The following is a 15,367-nucleotide window of genomic DNA, read 5'->3' as shown; positions in this document are numbered from 1 at the left end:
CGGATCTTGTTCCCTGTTGCCCTTTCAGTTGAATGGAACAAGGCCTAAAATGCCAGGGCAGCTAAATGGAAAGTATGCTATAGTTTGGGGAGATTGCAATTTAAATCCTAGCTCAAACACTAGATTTGTCACCTGGGTAAGTCACTTAATATAGGTGAACCTCAGTTTCCCCAACTGTAAATTGGGTGAAATTCCTGCCTCAGGATTGATTTGAGAAAAGTACTTTGAAAACCTTGAAACTATCAGTATCATCCACATGGTTAGTTAGACCTAGCATCACACATGCCCATTTTCCATCTTTGGAGGTCAACAGAGCAGAACAACGTGATATCCCCCCTCTTCTTCCCACGCCCAATCCAGCAAGATGCAACACAAGAGATGGCTGAGTCAGGGCCCCTTTATTACTTTGTTCAGATGTTTTCCAGGCTGGGTCTTGTTTGGGGCTGGGGTCCTTTGTACTTGGGCTGTCTTTTGGGCTCCTGTGTTTGCTTTCCAGTCCAAGATTCCTGTTGGAGTTTGGACAGAGATTAAGGAGATGGGATCTGTATTCTGGTCGGGGCCCTGTATTCCAGATGTGGGCTTCAATATTCGAAGATATGGTCTGTATTCCGAGGAGACCTTCCCTGCATTCGGGGCTGAGAGTGCACTAGCTCCACTTTAAAACGATCCCCAAGTCTGGCTTCGAGATCGCCTCCTGCAGCCCAGTACCATCGCCAGGGGCTTTGTGAGCAGCAGGTAAATCATGAAGAGGAACAAGGGCGGCAGCAGCACTTCGAAGTTCTCTCCTCCTAGCAAGGACAGCAGGGCCAGCCCGGCGGTCACGTCCAGGGTCAGCTCCAGAGGATCAAGCCACTGCAAACCGAAGGCCTCACGCTGCCTCGTCCGAGGGGGTTCGGAGGAAAGGGAGCTTCTCTGGATATAGCAGTGGCCGTCTCGGCTTGGGTACTGAATGCACCACGTGGAGCTGTTCCCGTCCCCGTCCCCGTCCGCGTCCACGTCTCCGTCTCCGTCCCCGTCTCCGTCCCCGTCCCCGTCCCCGTCCAGGTCCCTGTCCCAGTCTTGGTTCTGGTCCAGGTCTCGGGCTCTGTCCTCCTGCGCGATCGCGTACGCGTTCGCACACTCCTCAATCCATCTCCGGCACCGAGCATTCCTCCTCCTGTCCCGGCACCGGGGGCATTGCACACCCCGCACGCACCCCAACGGCAAATCCCTGGAGGGGACACAGGACAAGAGGCACTAGGAGTGGGGCCGTGGGTTATGGGCGGGACAGAGGGCAGTAGCGGGGACAGGGAGACGCTTCCCTTCTCAAATCCCACTCCCAAATCTCTCCCCGAAGTTTTCCCCCTCCCAGAGCTCCTCTCACCCACCTACCCACCAGACCCCTCTTAAAACTACTCCTCTGTCCCCAGATTCTGGGCGCAAACCTTGCCGGGGGCTCCGGAGCTGGGCCATAGGAGTCTAAAGGACTAGGGGTGGGGCACGCGGGAATGGGCGAGCTGAGGGGCGGGGGGGGGTGTAGAGAGCAAGGTAGGGGGTCTAGAAAGGCAAGTGGGCTCCTGGGAGAGGGCGGTGGTAGGGGCGGGAACTTCTGGGAGAGCTGCGGACCACCGGCTTCCGTCACTCACAGATTCCGGAGCAGAGAAACCTGGGAGTTATCGGTGTTGCTGGACGCCGGCGATTTGTCCCAATCTAAGTTGTTCCTGTAGTTCATTCCCGCCGTTGATGATCCCATGGGGCCCGGGACTCAGCCAGCCCCAGATGGAATAGAGGAGCTGGGGGCTGGGGGCTGGAGGGTGGAGGGTGGAGAGGAGATCCATAAAGCCCCGTTCCTCCAAGATCAGCTCCACTCCGCCTCTCTTCTCTACCCCGAACCTAAATCTCCTCTCCGCCCCTAGTCTTAGTTCATTTTCTCCCATCTTAGTTCCTTCCTCTAGGCTTTAAGTTCAGCCTCTCCATCTTCAGCCTTGTCCCCCACTTCCCAGAGGCTTCCACATCGGCCGCCTCCACCCTCCAGGAGCTCGAGCTCAGCCTCAACCAACCCCGCTCCAGGGGCCAAAGTCTCACCCCTGCTGTTGGAGTTGCCCGGGCCCCTCTTCTCCAGTCCAGTCCGGTCCCAGCTCCTGGGGGGCGACCCTGGCCCTATTGTGACCCATTGGGTGGGGGTGGGGGGCATCCCAAGGGCCGGAACTGGGTGGGGAGACTCAGTCTCTGGTCTGATGTAGGAGACCGAGTTTTGAGATACTGGGGGTAGCCCCCCACACTCACCCCAAGTACTATAGAATATTAAGTTCCTTGAGGGTGGATACTGTTCCGTTTCCGTGCGTGTATTCTGAGCCGCTAGCATAATAGCTATTTAATAGATGTCTATGGAATCGGACGGGAACCCGTGCGGGGTTGGCAAAGGAGGAAGAGTGACCGAAACCGACAATTCCTTTGGGCTCAGGTAGACTTTTAAAGCGGAGGGATTTAGATCTTTCAGAGCTAGACGGCCGACCCCCAGCCTCCACATCTGCCCCGCCCCCTCCCACATCTGCCCAGTCCCGGTCCCCTCCCAGCCGCATCTGCAGCCTCAGCTGTAGTTACATAACGGGGAACGTGGCAGATGGTGGGGGCGGAGAGAAGAAAAGCGGACCGGGGAGCTCCGATGCCAGTGTTCGCCGCCAGTCCTCGACCCTCACTGAGCAAAGATGGAACTCTCCGCTCCTCACCTCCCACACTCCCACCTCAGCCTCAGTTTCTTTCCTCCTCAACATTCTCTCAGAAATGGCGGAGGGTACTGTCGGGCTATGAGCCAGCAAGTCTGGATCCGCAGTTTGGCCTCTCCTACTGTGCTTCTCAGCTCCTAGGGTCTTTTCCCAAGCAAAGTCCCTTCCCCCATCCCTCAGATCCCCCTCTTCAAGGCCCCACAGGGTCACACTCCTCCCACAGTCCCGCCCACTGATAGAGCCTCCGGGGAGATGGAAACGGAGATTCCTCGGCTATGCACCCCTTTCAGCTCCTCTGGATATGGGGGGGGGGAGATGCTGGACTGCCTGAGAAAGAGGGAGTGGGGAAGTTGTAGATAGCAGTCAGGCACGTGGATGAGCTTCTCTCCTCCTCGTATCTTCCCCGCCCTCCTCCAACTCTCAGCCTCCTGGATTTCACGGTCCATAGGTTCCTGGCAGTGCTGGGGTAGGGGAAGGTAGAGGAATACACGAGGAACCGCCCCGAGTTCTGGGCCTCGGTTTCCCGGCTTTTGACTCCGTTTCGCAGGGGCGCTGGTCGGGGGAGGGACCTGAGCTTGAAGTGGATCAGCAACAACCTCCCCTCACTTTCTGGGTTGGGACAACTTAGAGGGAAGGGGAGAACAGGAGGAAGGGGCGGAGGCCAGGGGTAAGGGGGAGGGGCAGGGCTGAGGAAGCAGCCAAGACCAGCAGGGAGACTCAGACGGACAGACTGACCGACGGACAGACAACACACAGCTTTTCCCCCAACCCATCCCCTTGTCTACCTCCTCCATGCCCTGGCCATGCGGGGGCTCCTGCTTACCCTGACCGTCCTGGCACAGACCTCTCGCCTCAGCCCCGGTCTGGGAGCAATTCCAGCCTTTGCCAGCCTAACTTCCCACCGCCGGACCTCGGAGTCCCAGGGCCCCCTAACCCCCAGGCCTGCGATTTCCCCGAACCCTACCACCTCTGCCCCATGGTCCAGGCCACCGAAATTCCAGGTTCCCCGAACCTCCCGGCCCGCAACTTCCTCTATCCCCAATATCCTTACCCCTCATCCCCGGACCTCTGAGTCCCTGACCCCTAGAATCCCTTGGTCCTCAACTTCCCCAGCTCTTGCTACCCCGACCTCACGAACCGGAACGCAGACGACTCCGGTTCCTCGAACCCCAAGACCCGGCACCCCGGCTTTCCGAGCTCCTCACGGCAACACCCCGAGGCCTGGGGGGTCCAAAGAGGAGGCGAAGAAGGAGAAAGGTGAGACTCCCGACCCCCTCTCAGGTCGGTCTTTTCCGAGGTCGGGTCAGTTCCATAGCTCTTTATTGAATTGAATTCAATTGTCTCAAGATCTGAGTCTGAGCCCAGTTGGTACTTCCAGGGACCTTTGTAGGAATCCAGCCTTCTGTGGTTCAGCCCCTTCCCCCTCCACTCACTCAAACCTTCCACACTCCCTCCCCCAACTCTTAAACACACATGCTCTCCCTCTCCCTCTCTCTCTCTCTCTCTCTCTCTCTCTCTCTCTCTCTCTCTCTCTCTCTCTCTCTCTCTCTCTCACCCCCTCTCTCTCCAACATACACATACTTGCTTATTCACACTCCCACGTTCTGGACATCGGAGATTCCATCTGGACCTGGCTCCCCTGCCTCTCCTGGGGATCTCGGACTTAGATAAGCTCTGAAAAGAGAAGAGACCTAAAACTGGTGAGAGATGGGGTCTCTTGCACAGGAGAGATTTAAGACTCAGCATGGCAGGCAAAGAGGAAATAAACAGATGCAGATGGGGAGAGAAAGAGATAGAGGGAGAGAAACATGAAATTCTCGTGGGAATCTAAACATGGAGAGAGTGAGAGAAACAGACAAAGGAGGAGGGAAAGGAAGATTAGGAGATAAAGAGGAAGAGATAAGGAGAGAAACAGAAACACAGAGAAAAATGGAGACAGAAAAACACAGGAGAGAGAGACAGAGAGAGAGAGAGAGAGACAGAGAGAGAGAGAGGAAGTAGAGAAAAAAGGAGAAAAGAAGGGTAGGATAGAGATAGAGGCAGAAAAGGGGTGGGTGAGAGGGAGGGAGGAATAAAAATGACTAGAGAAAAGGAATTGAGGCAGAAACAACAAATGTTTGGTAAATTGAATCGAAACTCTGTATGAGGGGAGGAAGGGAGGACACAATATCATACATTGTTCATCCTCCCCCTTCTCCCACCAAGATCATGAATGAGGAATGTCTGTCTCCAGGGATCTACTTCAGCTTTTGCCCTGCTTGGATCTCTTCCAACCTTCCTGCCTTTCCTCCCTCAGTAAAGCCAGTGCTTCGAGTCAAGGTTCGGGTTGTCAAGAAGAAAAAAGTTGTTGTGAAGAAGAGGAAGAAGCTGAATCCAACCCACCCTAGCCCAGGAAACCAAGAGATCACTCAGGATCCCAAGCCAGGTAGCTGGTAATTGAGGGACATTCAGTTCAAGGACATGGAAACATTGAGACACAGATACACTGACACATACATGCAGATACGGATGTGTTTGGATACACAGGTCGATACAAGCACACTATCACATCCAAGCACAGGGAAGGACTCATGCCAAGACAGACAGAAACACATGCATTATCGATCCCATCTTCCTGTGTTCCCTCCTTATTTATTCCCCTTACACAGGCTGCCCACCCCTGGGGCTGGAATCTCTTCGAGTCTCTGATGAACAGCTCCAGGCTTCTAGTAGCCAATCATATGGCCTGGGAGCCCATCGTGGAAGGCTCAACATCCAGGTCAGAAACTCCTCCTCCCTAGCTCACCCCCCTGTCAGAGATACCTCCACCAACAGATTGCAGCCCACCCAAGAGATGGCCCTATGTAAACCCTTCTGCAAAGACAGAGAGAGCTCCCCAGAGAGAAAGAACCTCTTAGCAAAAATATCATGGAGAATGCCCTCTCAGACACCTTCCCCCTAAAAGGAAACTCCTCTCTCCCAAAGTCTCTTGCCCCCTCCCCTCATGCCTTGTCTTTCTCTTGATGTCTGTCCTGCAGTCAGGCTTAGAGGATGGGGATCTATTTGATGGAGCCTGGTGCCCAGAGCCAGAGGATGATAGGCCTTGGCTACAAGTGGATGCTGGTCGGACAGCCCGATTCACCGGTGTCATCATCCAGGGCCGGAACTCCATCTGGAGGTGCTAAGGACTGGCCAGGCCTAGTTGGGCTGTGATGAACTGGGGGTGGAAGAGTGGGTGGACTGCGCAGGCCAGACTCAGGCCAGAACATCCACATTGGAACCTTTGTCCCAGGCAATGATTTTAGAAGGACTTATGGGGGCCTGGGCCTCAAGGTTAGGATCTACAACTGGGAAAGAGCTTGGGCCTGGGAACGAGGACACTTTGTTCCTTCTCCTGGCTCTGTCCCAGATGTGGGACTTTGCCTCTCTTTGGGGCTCAATATGGGGAAACCATATTCAATGATCTCTAGAGGATGGCATTCTGGAGGATTGGCTGTAGCTGGGGCACAGCATCGTAGAATGCTGCCTCAGGATTTCTTCTTCTCCTCTCTTCCACTGAAGGTATGAATGGGTCACTTCCTACAAGGTCCAGTTCAGCAATGACACTCTCACCTGGTGGGGGACCAAGAACCGAAGCAGTGGACTGGATGAGGTGAATGGGAGCGAGAGGGGGTGAGCATGGGAAGGACATGGGAGGAGGCCAGCCTGTCACCAGCATTCCCGAGCTCAGGCCTCTGTGGCTTCCAACTCTCTCATTCCTTTAGGATAGAGCTGTCCTTCATGCGCACCAGACAGACCCTGTTCTTCACCTGCTGAGACAGGAAGAGAGATGTGGGGGGTGGGGGGGAGAGAGAGAGAGAGAGAGAGAGATGACACAAAGCTAGACAGAGGGAGGTGCTAAGACTGAGAGAAGCAGGAAGATGGTGAGATAAAAACAGCTATGAAGACCTAAAGGGAGACAGGGAGATGGAAAGACAGAAACAGATCAATTCAGAGACCAGTGCTGAGGTCCTAGGCTCTTTTGGGTGTGGGTAGTGTTGGGCAAAGTGTTGTTCTGGTCCCAGAGGTCTCTAAAGTGGGAGTTCCCTGGGAATGGATTATGACTCTTCTCCTTCTCAGGTGTTCCCTGGGAATTCGGACCCTGACACACCAGTGCTGGCACTGCTGTCTCAGCCTCAGGTGGCCCGATACATAAGGCTACTACCCCAGACCTGGCTAGATGGAGGTGCAGCCTGCCTCCGCCTTGAGGTGCTAGCCTGTCTGCTCCCAGGTGAAGACCCAGGGAGTGGACACAAAGCAGAATGGGAGGTCCAAGAAGCAGTGGTTGGGGGAAATAGAGGAAGGGGAAAGTTGTGGCTGGGGGCTATGGGGCCAGGACAGTGAGTCCTGGAGATCATTGGGATTAATGGTGGAGGAAAGCCAGGTAGGATATTGGTGACAAGGTCTCCCCTGCTTACTCAGACCCCAACGGGCTCTTCCCTCGGGAGCCTCAGCTTGGATCCTCAGACCCCCTGGACTTCCGCCATCACAACTACAAGGCTATGAGAAAGGTCAGAGACTCCCCTGAACCCTGATCCTCCCTCTCCCCTTCCCAGATTCTTCCTTTAACATACCTCATTTCCTCTATTCCACCACCCCCACAGCTAATGAAGGAGGTGAATGAGCAGTGTCCCAATATCACTCGTGTCTACAGCATTGGGAAAAGTCACCAGGGCCTGAAGCTCTATGTGATGGAAATGTCCGACCAGCCTGGTGAACATGAGCTAGGTATGGACACAGGGCTCAGGGAAATAATCCCCATGACAACCTTCTAGAGGGAGCTTTACAGAATAGCAAAGCTGAAAGAGACCTCAGATGATGTCTAGATCTACCCACATCTGAACATCTAAACATGTCAGCCAGCTTTAGGATGAGGGGTTTTGCTTGCCCTCCTAACATGTAGCCAACTATTCCACTTTTGGAGAGTAGTAATCTTTCCTGATGTCAAGGCAAAACATCTCTGTGATCTTGCTCCGTTGTTTCTAGTTGCATCCCTCTAGTCCAAGCTGCCATATTTTTGCCCCTTGAACCCCATTCCCCAAGTCTGTAGGCTTTTTTTTTTTGCCTTCCATATCATTCTGCTGGCTCATTTTGGGCTTGTAATCTACTAAACACCAAGATCTTTTTCATACAGAAATCTCTGCTATCCTTCTGAAGTTGACTATTTGAACCCAAGTATAGCACTTTATATCGGTCCCTATTAAATTTAATCTTGTCAGATCTAGACCATCATTCTAGTCTGGCAAGCTCTTTAGGGATCATGACTCCCAGCTCTGTGTCATCTACAATTCTGAAAATCGTGCCATTTATATCTTCATCCAAGTCATTGATAAAAAGCTAAGACAGGACAGGCCCCAGCACAGATCCCTGTGGCACTTTACTGGAGACCTCCCTCCAAATCCACATCGCTATATGAATGGTTACACTTTGGGTCAATCATTTACCAGTCACCAAATTCTACTAGCCCATGTCACTCCATTTTATGCACAAAGATAGCATCTGGGCCTTTGAAATCTAGTTATATTATGTATCTCTGGCTATGATATAGCAGTTTCATTTCTCTTTTTGAAAAAGGAAATAAAAACACATGGCATTTACATAGGGCTTTAAGCTTTGCAAAGCACCTGACGTTTATTAACCCATTTGCACTTCACAACAACAATGTTTCCTACTCGTTATTTCTTCTCCTTTATTAAACACCTTTTTCAGGGCTCTTCTCCCTGGTAACCTGGAAAGCAGGGATGCTTTGCCTCAGTCCTTGAATCTGCCTTTCTAGGAAAGTGACCAGTCCAAACTTTGTATTTGGTACAGACGTGGAAGACAGGCAGAGCATGGATTACTGTGCCCATTTTATAGAGGAGGAAACCGAGACCCTGAGAGAGGAAACTGACTGAGTCAGGATTCAAACACCTGAAGTAGGGAGGTGAAGAGCTCCAGATTTGGAGCCTGGTTCTGCTACCACCCATGTGACTGTACAATTCAGTTCTCTCTCTCTCTCAGTCTGAGCTTCCTCAATAAAATGAGAGAGGTGGCTAGATCAGGGGTTCTCGATCTTTTTTTGAGTCATGGTCCCCTTTGGTAAAGCCTATGCTCCCCTTCTCAGAATAATCTTTTTAAATGCATAAAATAAAATAGACAAGATAAATTACAAAGGAAATGAATTGTGCTGCAATACAGTTATCTATCTATCTATCTTTCTATTTATCTATGTATCATCTCTCTACGTATCTATCTGTGGATCATCTATCTATCTGTCTATGTATCATCTATCTGTCTATCTACCCATCTATCTATGTATCATCTGTCTGTCTATCTGTCTATCTTTCTATCTATCATCTGTTTTTTCAAAAACAAGTTCCAGAACTCTGGGTGACTAGATGAAGCCCTTAAATCCCTTTCAGTTCAAATTCTTTGATCATATGACTACCAGACAAGAGCCCTTTTTATAATCCCACCCTTAAGTTTGGATTGCACAAGAACTGTGGAACAGATAATAGAGATGCTGGTGAGTCAGCATCTACTTGACCCTGGGAATGAGTAGGGAGGGGATCAGAGTCAAAGGGAGAATACTAAGATGAGGATCAAACAAGCCAAGGTCCCCAAAGCTCCAGTGGTTATGAAATCAAGGTCAAAGGAAAGTGGGGAGGCAGGGGAAGAGAGGTATGGAAGGGACTGAGGGAGTGATAGAGGGGCATGGGATATGTGTGTAAAAAGCAGTCTGATGGAGACATCAGATGATATCAGAGATGAAAGAGTGAGAGCAGGCAGGTGAATCTGTTTTCCCAGGGGAAGTTAGAGGTGAATGGGAGTCTGGGAGCTCACATCAGATTCCCAGGGGTTTCTGAGGTGAATGGGAGGGCTCTGCATCCTATCTCTCCCTGAGGGTTGCCTGAGGTAAGCAGGAGCTGTGATTTCTCATCCCCACTCTGAGAGCCTAGGGGTCTCCTCATGGATTGTACCTTCTCTAGGAGAACCAGAGGTGCGGTATGTAGCTGGCATGCATGGGAATGAGGCACTTGGCAGGGAACTGCTTTTGCTGCTCATGCAATATTTGTGTCTTGAATTCCTCCGTGGGAACCCTCGGGTGACTCGGCTTCTCACTGAGACTCGCATCCACCTGCTGCCCTCTATGAACCCCGATGGCTATGAAATAGCTTACCAACGGGTATGCCCCCTACCTTTAACCTCCAAATCCCAGGCTTCCCTGATGACTCCAAGACAATTGATCCCTAGGTGTGACTCTGACTCTGAAATCATGCTCACCTTCAAGTGTACTAACATCTTCAAGTTATCCTAAGGCCATATGTAATTCCTGAGCCCCAACTCCTAGATTCCAATCCCCTTCCATAAGCCCTGATAACCATGAAATCACCAGGGGTGGTTGTCAATGTCTCACTCCTGGTCCCCTAGTCCCCTGACCCCCATTATTCTCCATGAGCCATCTAAACTACAGGGTAACCCATCCACCAGAGTCTTACCCCTAACTCCTGACTTCCAGGTCCTGATTATCCTATGTGACCCCCAGTAGCCACATTTGTGGCTTGACTGTCATATTTAAGCCTAGAGCACCAGGCTCCTGCCCTGGTCTGTGAGTCTCCAAGGTCACCTATGCTTTTTTGAGTGTTCTGATTCTGTTTTATCTCACAGGGCTCAGAGCTGGTTGGGTGGGCGGAGGGACGATGGACCCGCCAGTTCATTGACCTGAACCATAATTTTGCTGACCTCAACACACCCTTATGGGAAGCTGAGGATGATGGATTGGTACCCCATACCTTCCCCAACCACCACCTGCCACTGCCGGCTTACTACACAATGCCCAATGCCACAGTGAGTGACAGTTACCCCACGGGATACTCAGAAACAGCTCAGTAATAAGCAGGGACACCCCACAATGACCACCTAAAGATGTTCAGTAACAACCCAGAAACACTCCAGCAGCCACCTCCACGCTCCTGGGAAGTGCCTCTCACCTTGCTCTGACCTCTATCTGTAGGTGGCCCCAGAGACTCGTGCTGTGATTGACTGGATGCAGAGGATTCCATTTGTGCTGAGTGCCAACTTACATGGCGGAGAGCTAGTGGTATCCTATCCCTTTGATATGACTCGGACACCCTGGGAAGCCCGTGAGCTCACTCCCACACCTGATGACCCTGTATTCCGCTGGCTCAGCACTGTCTATGCAGGGACCAGCCGAGCCATGAATGAACCAGGCCGCCGGCCGTGCCACAGCGAGGATTTCTCACACCACGGCCACATCATCAATGGTGCCCAATGGCACTCAGTCGCAGGGAGTGCGTGAGCCCCACCCCTACCCCAGATACCCTGTATCCCCAGCAGTGTGCAAGCCTCTGGCCTGTGAATTCTCCTTCCCAGAGTTATATAACCTTGTGCCTGTACCCCAGAATCCTTTAAGCCTCCAACTCTACTCCACAACAGCCTTTCCCATGCAACTGTGCTCCCTAAAGTGTACCAGGGCTTGCCCTGAGAAGCCCCCTCCCCCTGTAACTGGTTGGTGTTCCTAACCATGTGAGTCACTGGCTCTCCATGACACACCTCTGTCCTTGGTGTTATTGGATCTCTGGAGTGTGAAGCCCCCGAGTAACATCACCCTTGACCCTCAGGTATGAATGACTTCAGCTACCTCCACACAAACTGCTTTGAGGTTACAGTGGAACTCTCCTGTGACAAGTTCCCACACGAGAGTGAGCTGCCCCAGGAGTGGGAGAACAACAAAGATGCCCTCATCACCTACCTGGAGCAGGTTTCACTCTAATCTCTGACCCCTACTTGTGAGCAGGGATTGGTCACACCCAGTCACCATCTCTGATCCCCACCCACCACAGAGGGGCTTGGGTTTTGGGGCAGCTGTGGCCTCTCTTTCCACTCCCTATTGAAGACTGGAAAAATTTAGGGGGTAAAAGGGCAAGAGTAGTGGGACTTGAGCCCTTTCTTGTGTCTGTGCCTATCCCAGGTGCGAATGGGCATTTCAGGGCTTGTGTTAGACAAAGACACAGAGCAAGGCATCCCAGATGCTGTCATCGCAGTGGACGGCATCAACCATGATATCACCACAGGTAAGTCAAGACTAGGAGCCTCCTTCTCACCCTAACCCAAGCCAAAAAGGATCTCCCATCCTTGAAGTTGTGGGGACCTTGGGGAGTTAGGGGAGGTCCTGAGGGTTGCGGAAGGTAATTAGCTGAATTGAGGGTTTCCAGGGAATAAAGGGGTCTAGGTTGGGAGAACTTTAGTTTGGAGTAGAATCCTGTGGAATGGGGGAGGGGAGGTGGAATTGGAAAGATGTAAGAGACTGATTGGGGGTGGGGGTGGGGAGAGACCCTAAGGAATGACTAAGGAATTCTAGAATGTGGATCAAACTTTGGGTTTGAAGGAGTCACTTAGGCTTGGGCCGGACTTGTGGAGCTGGGAGCCTGAGAGTAGCTAGGGCTGGAGTGTTCCAGCATTGAGGGGGAGCTAAGACTCCAAAGTTTGGAAGGAAGGACCTTGACTAGTTATTGGAAGGCCCCCAGAATAGGGTGAGTGTCGCTTTTCACCAGAGGAAGTTCCAAATCTGAGAGTAGTCTTTCGGAATATGGCAAGGGCAGATGGGGCTAGCTCAGTGGGATCTTGAGGAGAGCCTTGGAGAAGTAAGAGAGTGACTTGGAATGATTTGGTGGAACCCTGAAAGACTCAGGAGGGCAGGTAGGATTCTGGGTGTGTAAGAGGGGGGTGTCACAGGTGTCTCAGGGAGAGAGAGGATCAGTTCTGGCAGTCATTAACTCTATTTCAGCTCTAGAATTTTATATGCCTCTGTTCCCCTCCCCAGCCCCAGGAGGGGATTACTGGCGGATGCTAACACCGGGTGATTACATGGTGACAGCCAGCGCGGAGGGATACCACTCGGCCACCAAGCCCTGCCGAGTCTCTTTTGAGGAGGGACCCGCTCCCTGCCATTTCCGTCTCAGCAAGACGCCCAAGCAGCGGCTTCGAGAGCTCCTGGCTTCAGGTGCTAAGGTGCCCCCCGACCTAAGGCGGCGGCTGGACCGCCTGCGGGGCCGTGGCGCAGGACGCTGACCTGGGGGCTCTCACAGGCAGGACCTGGATTAAAGCCTTCACGTCACCACCACGTGTGTCAGTGTCTGTGGCTCGAGCCTTCCCAACTAGTCCCGTCAACCTCATTCATTCATTCATTCATTTAAGATTTAAGATTTCATTCACTTAAGCACCTGCTGTGGACAGGGCCCTGGGCTAGGGGAACATTTGTAAATGAGAGCCGTCCTCATGGAGCTCAGAGCTTAGAAGGAGGCTGAGATAGACACAGAAACCGTTGATACTCCCGCCAGCGGCATAGGGATGTGGTCCAAGCTTAGTGATTTGGAGCAGACGATGCCCTAGGACCCTTCACCCTTCTCATGCATCTTTTGTGCACAGATCTGGTTCCTTCACTCCCCCACCCTAAAAGCTTTCAGTGGCTCCCTTGGCCTCCTAAATAATAGTCGAAGTTAACATTTATATTTAAGGTTTACAAAGGCTGTACATATGTCAAAGATAAATCTTTTGATCCTCCCAGCAGCCCACGGGTAAGTGCTATATTATCTCCATTTTACTGATGAGGAAATGGAGGTTGAGAAGTTAAGTAATTTCTTGCCTAAGGTCACACAGTTCTTAAGAATCAGATGAAGGATTGAAACTCAGCCTCTCTATGTAGGAAAGGCAGGAAATGCTATGTTGCTTCCTTTGTCTGGTTCCAACCAACTTTTCCAGGCTTAACCCACATTGTTATCATTCACATGTTGTTCAATCCTCTTTGGACCTGCCAAACTGGATTATTCTTGTTTTAGCCTCACCCTCAGGGGTTATTTCTGGAAAATCAGCCTTCAATGACCTTACTTTTTTTTCACTTCTACTTTTCGATTAACAAGCATTCCCTTTCTCTCTTTCTGTTTTTGTTCCCACCCTCTTGACCCCATTTAAAAGAAAAAAAAAACCCTTGCAACAAACAGCATAGTCGAGCCAAACAAATTCCTGTTTGTTGGCCAGGTCCAGAAATGTATGTTTCATTCTACATCTTGAAGCCATCACCATTCTGTCAGGAGGTGGGGAGGACCAGTTCTTGGGAATTACAGCTGGTCATTGCATTGAGGCAGTCTTTTTAAGTTGTTAAAAGACTTTGCTTTTGTCAACAATCAGGGGTCTGAGAAAGAACCAAACTGACCTGGGGATTAAGCTAAGTATTAAGAAAGAAACCTCACTTCTTAAGCTGGACTGTAACTAAACAGTGCTAGTGTGTATTCAGAGATATCTCACTGTAGTAAATTAGACTTTACACTCTAAACAAAACAAAGCAAAACACAGAGCTTCCTTCTGCTCACTGAACAGAACACACCTTATGCTTTCCAGCCTTACTACCTTTGCTCAGGCTGCACCTTATCCCTCACTGTCTTTGTCCGGGAAGTCTTACTTATTCTTTAAAGTTCATTTCAGTCTCCACCTCCTCCCCCAAGCCCTCCTGATCTCTTCCAATCATTAAGTGATTTTGTCCTTTTCTGAAATTTTCAAACCCCTTATACTTTGTCAGTATTTCTTAAATGCACGGATCAGTTTCAGTCTTTGCTGTATTCTTGATCCCTGGTAGACTATGAGCTACTCTGCAGGAGTAAGCTGTGATGCCCCCAATTCCATGAACAAAGACTCAGTCTGGTTCAGGACATCCTTGTCCCCCAGCCCTAAGGTTTTCATCTTTTATTACTTCTTAATCCCTAGATCCCAACCTAAGGAGCAAAACCCCCTCAACCCATCCCCAATCCTATCCCCTTCCCATAGGTTTAGACCTACGCTTGATCTGTAATTACTGCTTCTTTGATGGTTTCCCAGCCCTGTTTCTTCTCCCCTGGTCAGCATACCAAGCTATATGAATGTGCTTCCTAGGGTTCATTTATGACAGAAAAGAACAAACAGGTCAGAAGTAACACATCAGGTGAAAGTCATCAGACTTGTGGATCAAAGAGAATTCCTCACTCCCACACTAGGTGTCCCTAAACTCCCCGAATCTACGGTCTAGAACCTATGACATATGACGATAGCCCTCTTTTAACATAAAAAATGTTATGGCTCTGCCTAGCTGATGGTAGTTGTGTTATTACTATCTGATGATTGAGAAAATACATAATGATAAAAAGGTGCCTTGAATTCAGTAATACTTAAATTTGGTTTTTCCCTTATTATATATGTATGTGTTATATACATACATTTGAAAAAAGAACAATGCAGGGCAGCTAGGTGGTATAGAGCACCCACTCTGGAGTCAGGAGGACCTGAGTTCAAATCCAACCTCAGACACTTGACACACTAGCTGTGTGACCTTGAGCAAGTCACTTAACCCCAATTAGGTTAAAAAAAGGCAGAAGGTGGAATCAAGAGCAGGTAATAGTAGATGAATAGAAAGTTATGGGATGTTAGGGTAAGATAGTATCAGGAGTGCTAAAGCTCAACATGATATAAGGATGAGGATGGAAGGTAAGGATAAGGGCAAAAAGGGATTTTTAGATATATTGGGGGAAAGGTGGGAATCAAAGAAGAATTAGGGCTGTTGCTTGGGGCAAATAGGATGGTGAGAACAGATAAAAGTAAGAAGACAGAACAGATTT

General features: G+C 50.6%; 2 protein-coding genes across 3 annotated transcripts; one reads left to right on the top strand and one right to left on the bottom strand.

The window, feature by feature from the left end:
• Positions 1 to 379: 379 nt before the first annotated feature.
• On the bottom strand, positions 380 to 2,099 carry LOC118853012. Of its 2 annotated transcripts, XM_036762805.1 has the most exons (3): positions 2,065 to 2,099; positions 1,626 to 1,786; positions 381 to 1,210 (listed from the first exon to the last, which is right to left on the bottom strand). In XM_036762805.1, the coding sequence occupies exons 2-3, from the start codon at positions 1,730 to 1,732 to the stop codon at positions 658 to 660; spliced, it is 660 nt and encodes a 219-aa protein (XP_036618700.1). In that variant the 5' UTR covers positions 1,733 to 1,786; positions 2,065 to 2,099; the 3' UTR covers positions 381 to 657. The 2 variants fall into 2 exon arrangements, with proteins under 2 accessions (XP_036618701.1, XP_036618700.1); XM_036762806.1 differs by having other exon boundaries at positions 380 to 1,210; positions 1,626 to 2,099.
• A 1,409-nt stretch (positions 2,100 to 3,508) lies between these two features.
• CPXM1 (carboxypeptidase X, M14 family member 1) lies at positions 3,509 to 12,794 on the top strand. Its single transcript, XM_036764665.1, has 14 exons — positions 3,509 to 3,962; positions 5,002 to 5,130; positions 5,354 to 5,463; positions 5,723 to 5,862; positions 6,246 to 6,336; positions 6,804 to 6,954; positions 7,146 to 7,234; positions 7,328 to 7,451; positions 9,692 to 9,888; positions 10,371 to 10,550; positions 10,717 to 11,014; positions 11,345 to 11,484; positions 11,695 to 11,797; positions 12,547 to 12,794. The coding sequence occupies exons 1-14, from the start codon at positions 3,509 to 3,511 to the stop codon at positions 12,792 to 12,794; spliced, it is 2,454 nt and encodes an 817-aa protein (XP_036620560.1).
• The last annotated feature ends 2,573 nt before the right edge of the window (positions 12,795 to 15,367 follow it).

This window comes from Trichosurus vulpecula, chromosome 6 (genome assembly GCF_011100635.1).
Source record: "Trichosurus vulpecula isolate mTriVul1 chromosome 6, mTriVul1.pri, whole genome shotgun sequence".
In the NCBI taxonomy this organism is placed as follows: Eukaryota; Metazoa; Chordata; class Mammalia; order Diprotodontia; family Phalangeridae; genus Trichosurus; species Trichosurus vulpecula.
This window is presented reverse-complemented; position numbering and strand designations above follow the sequence as displayed.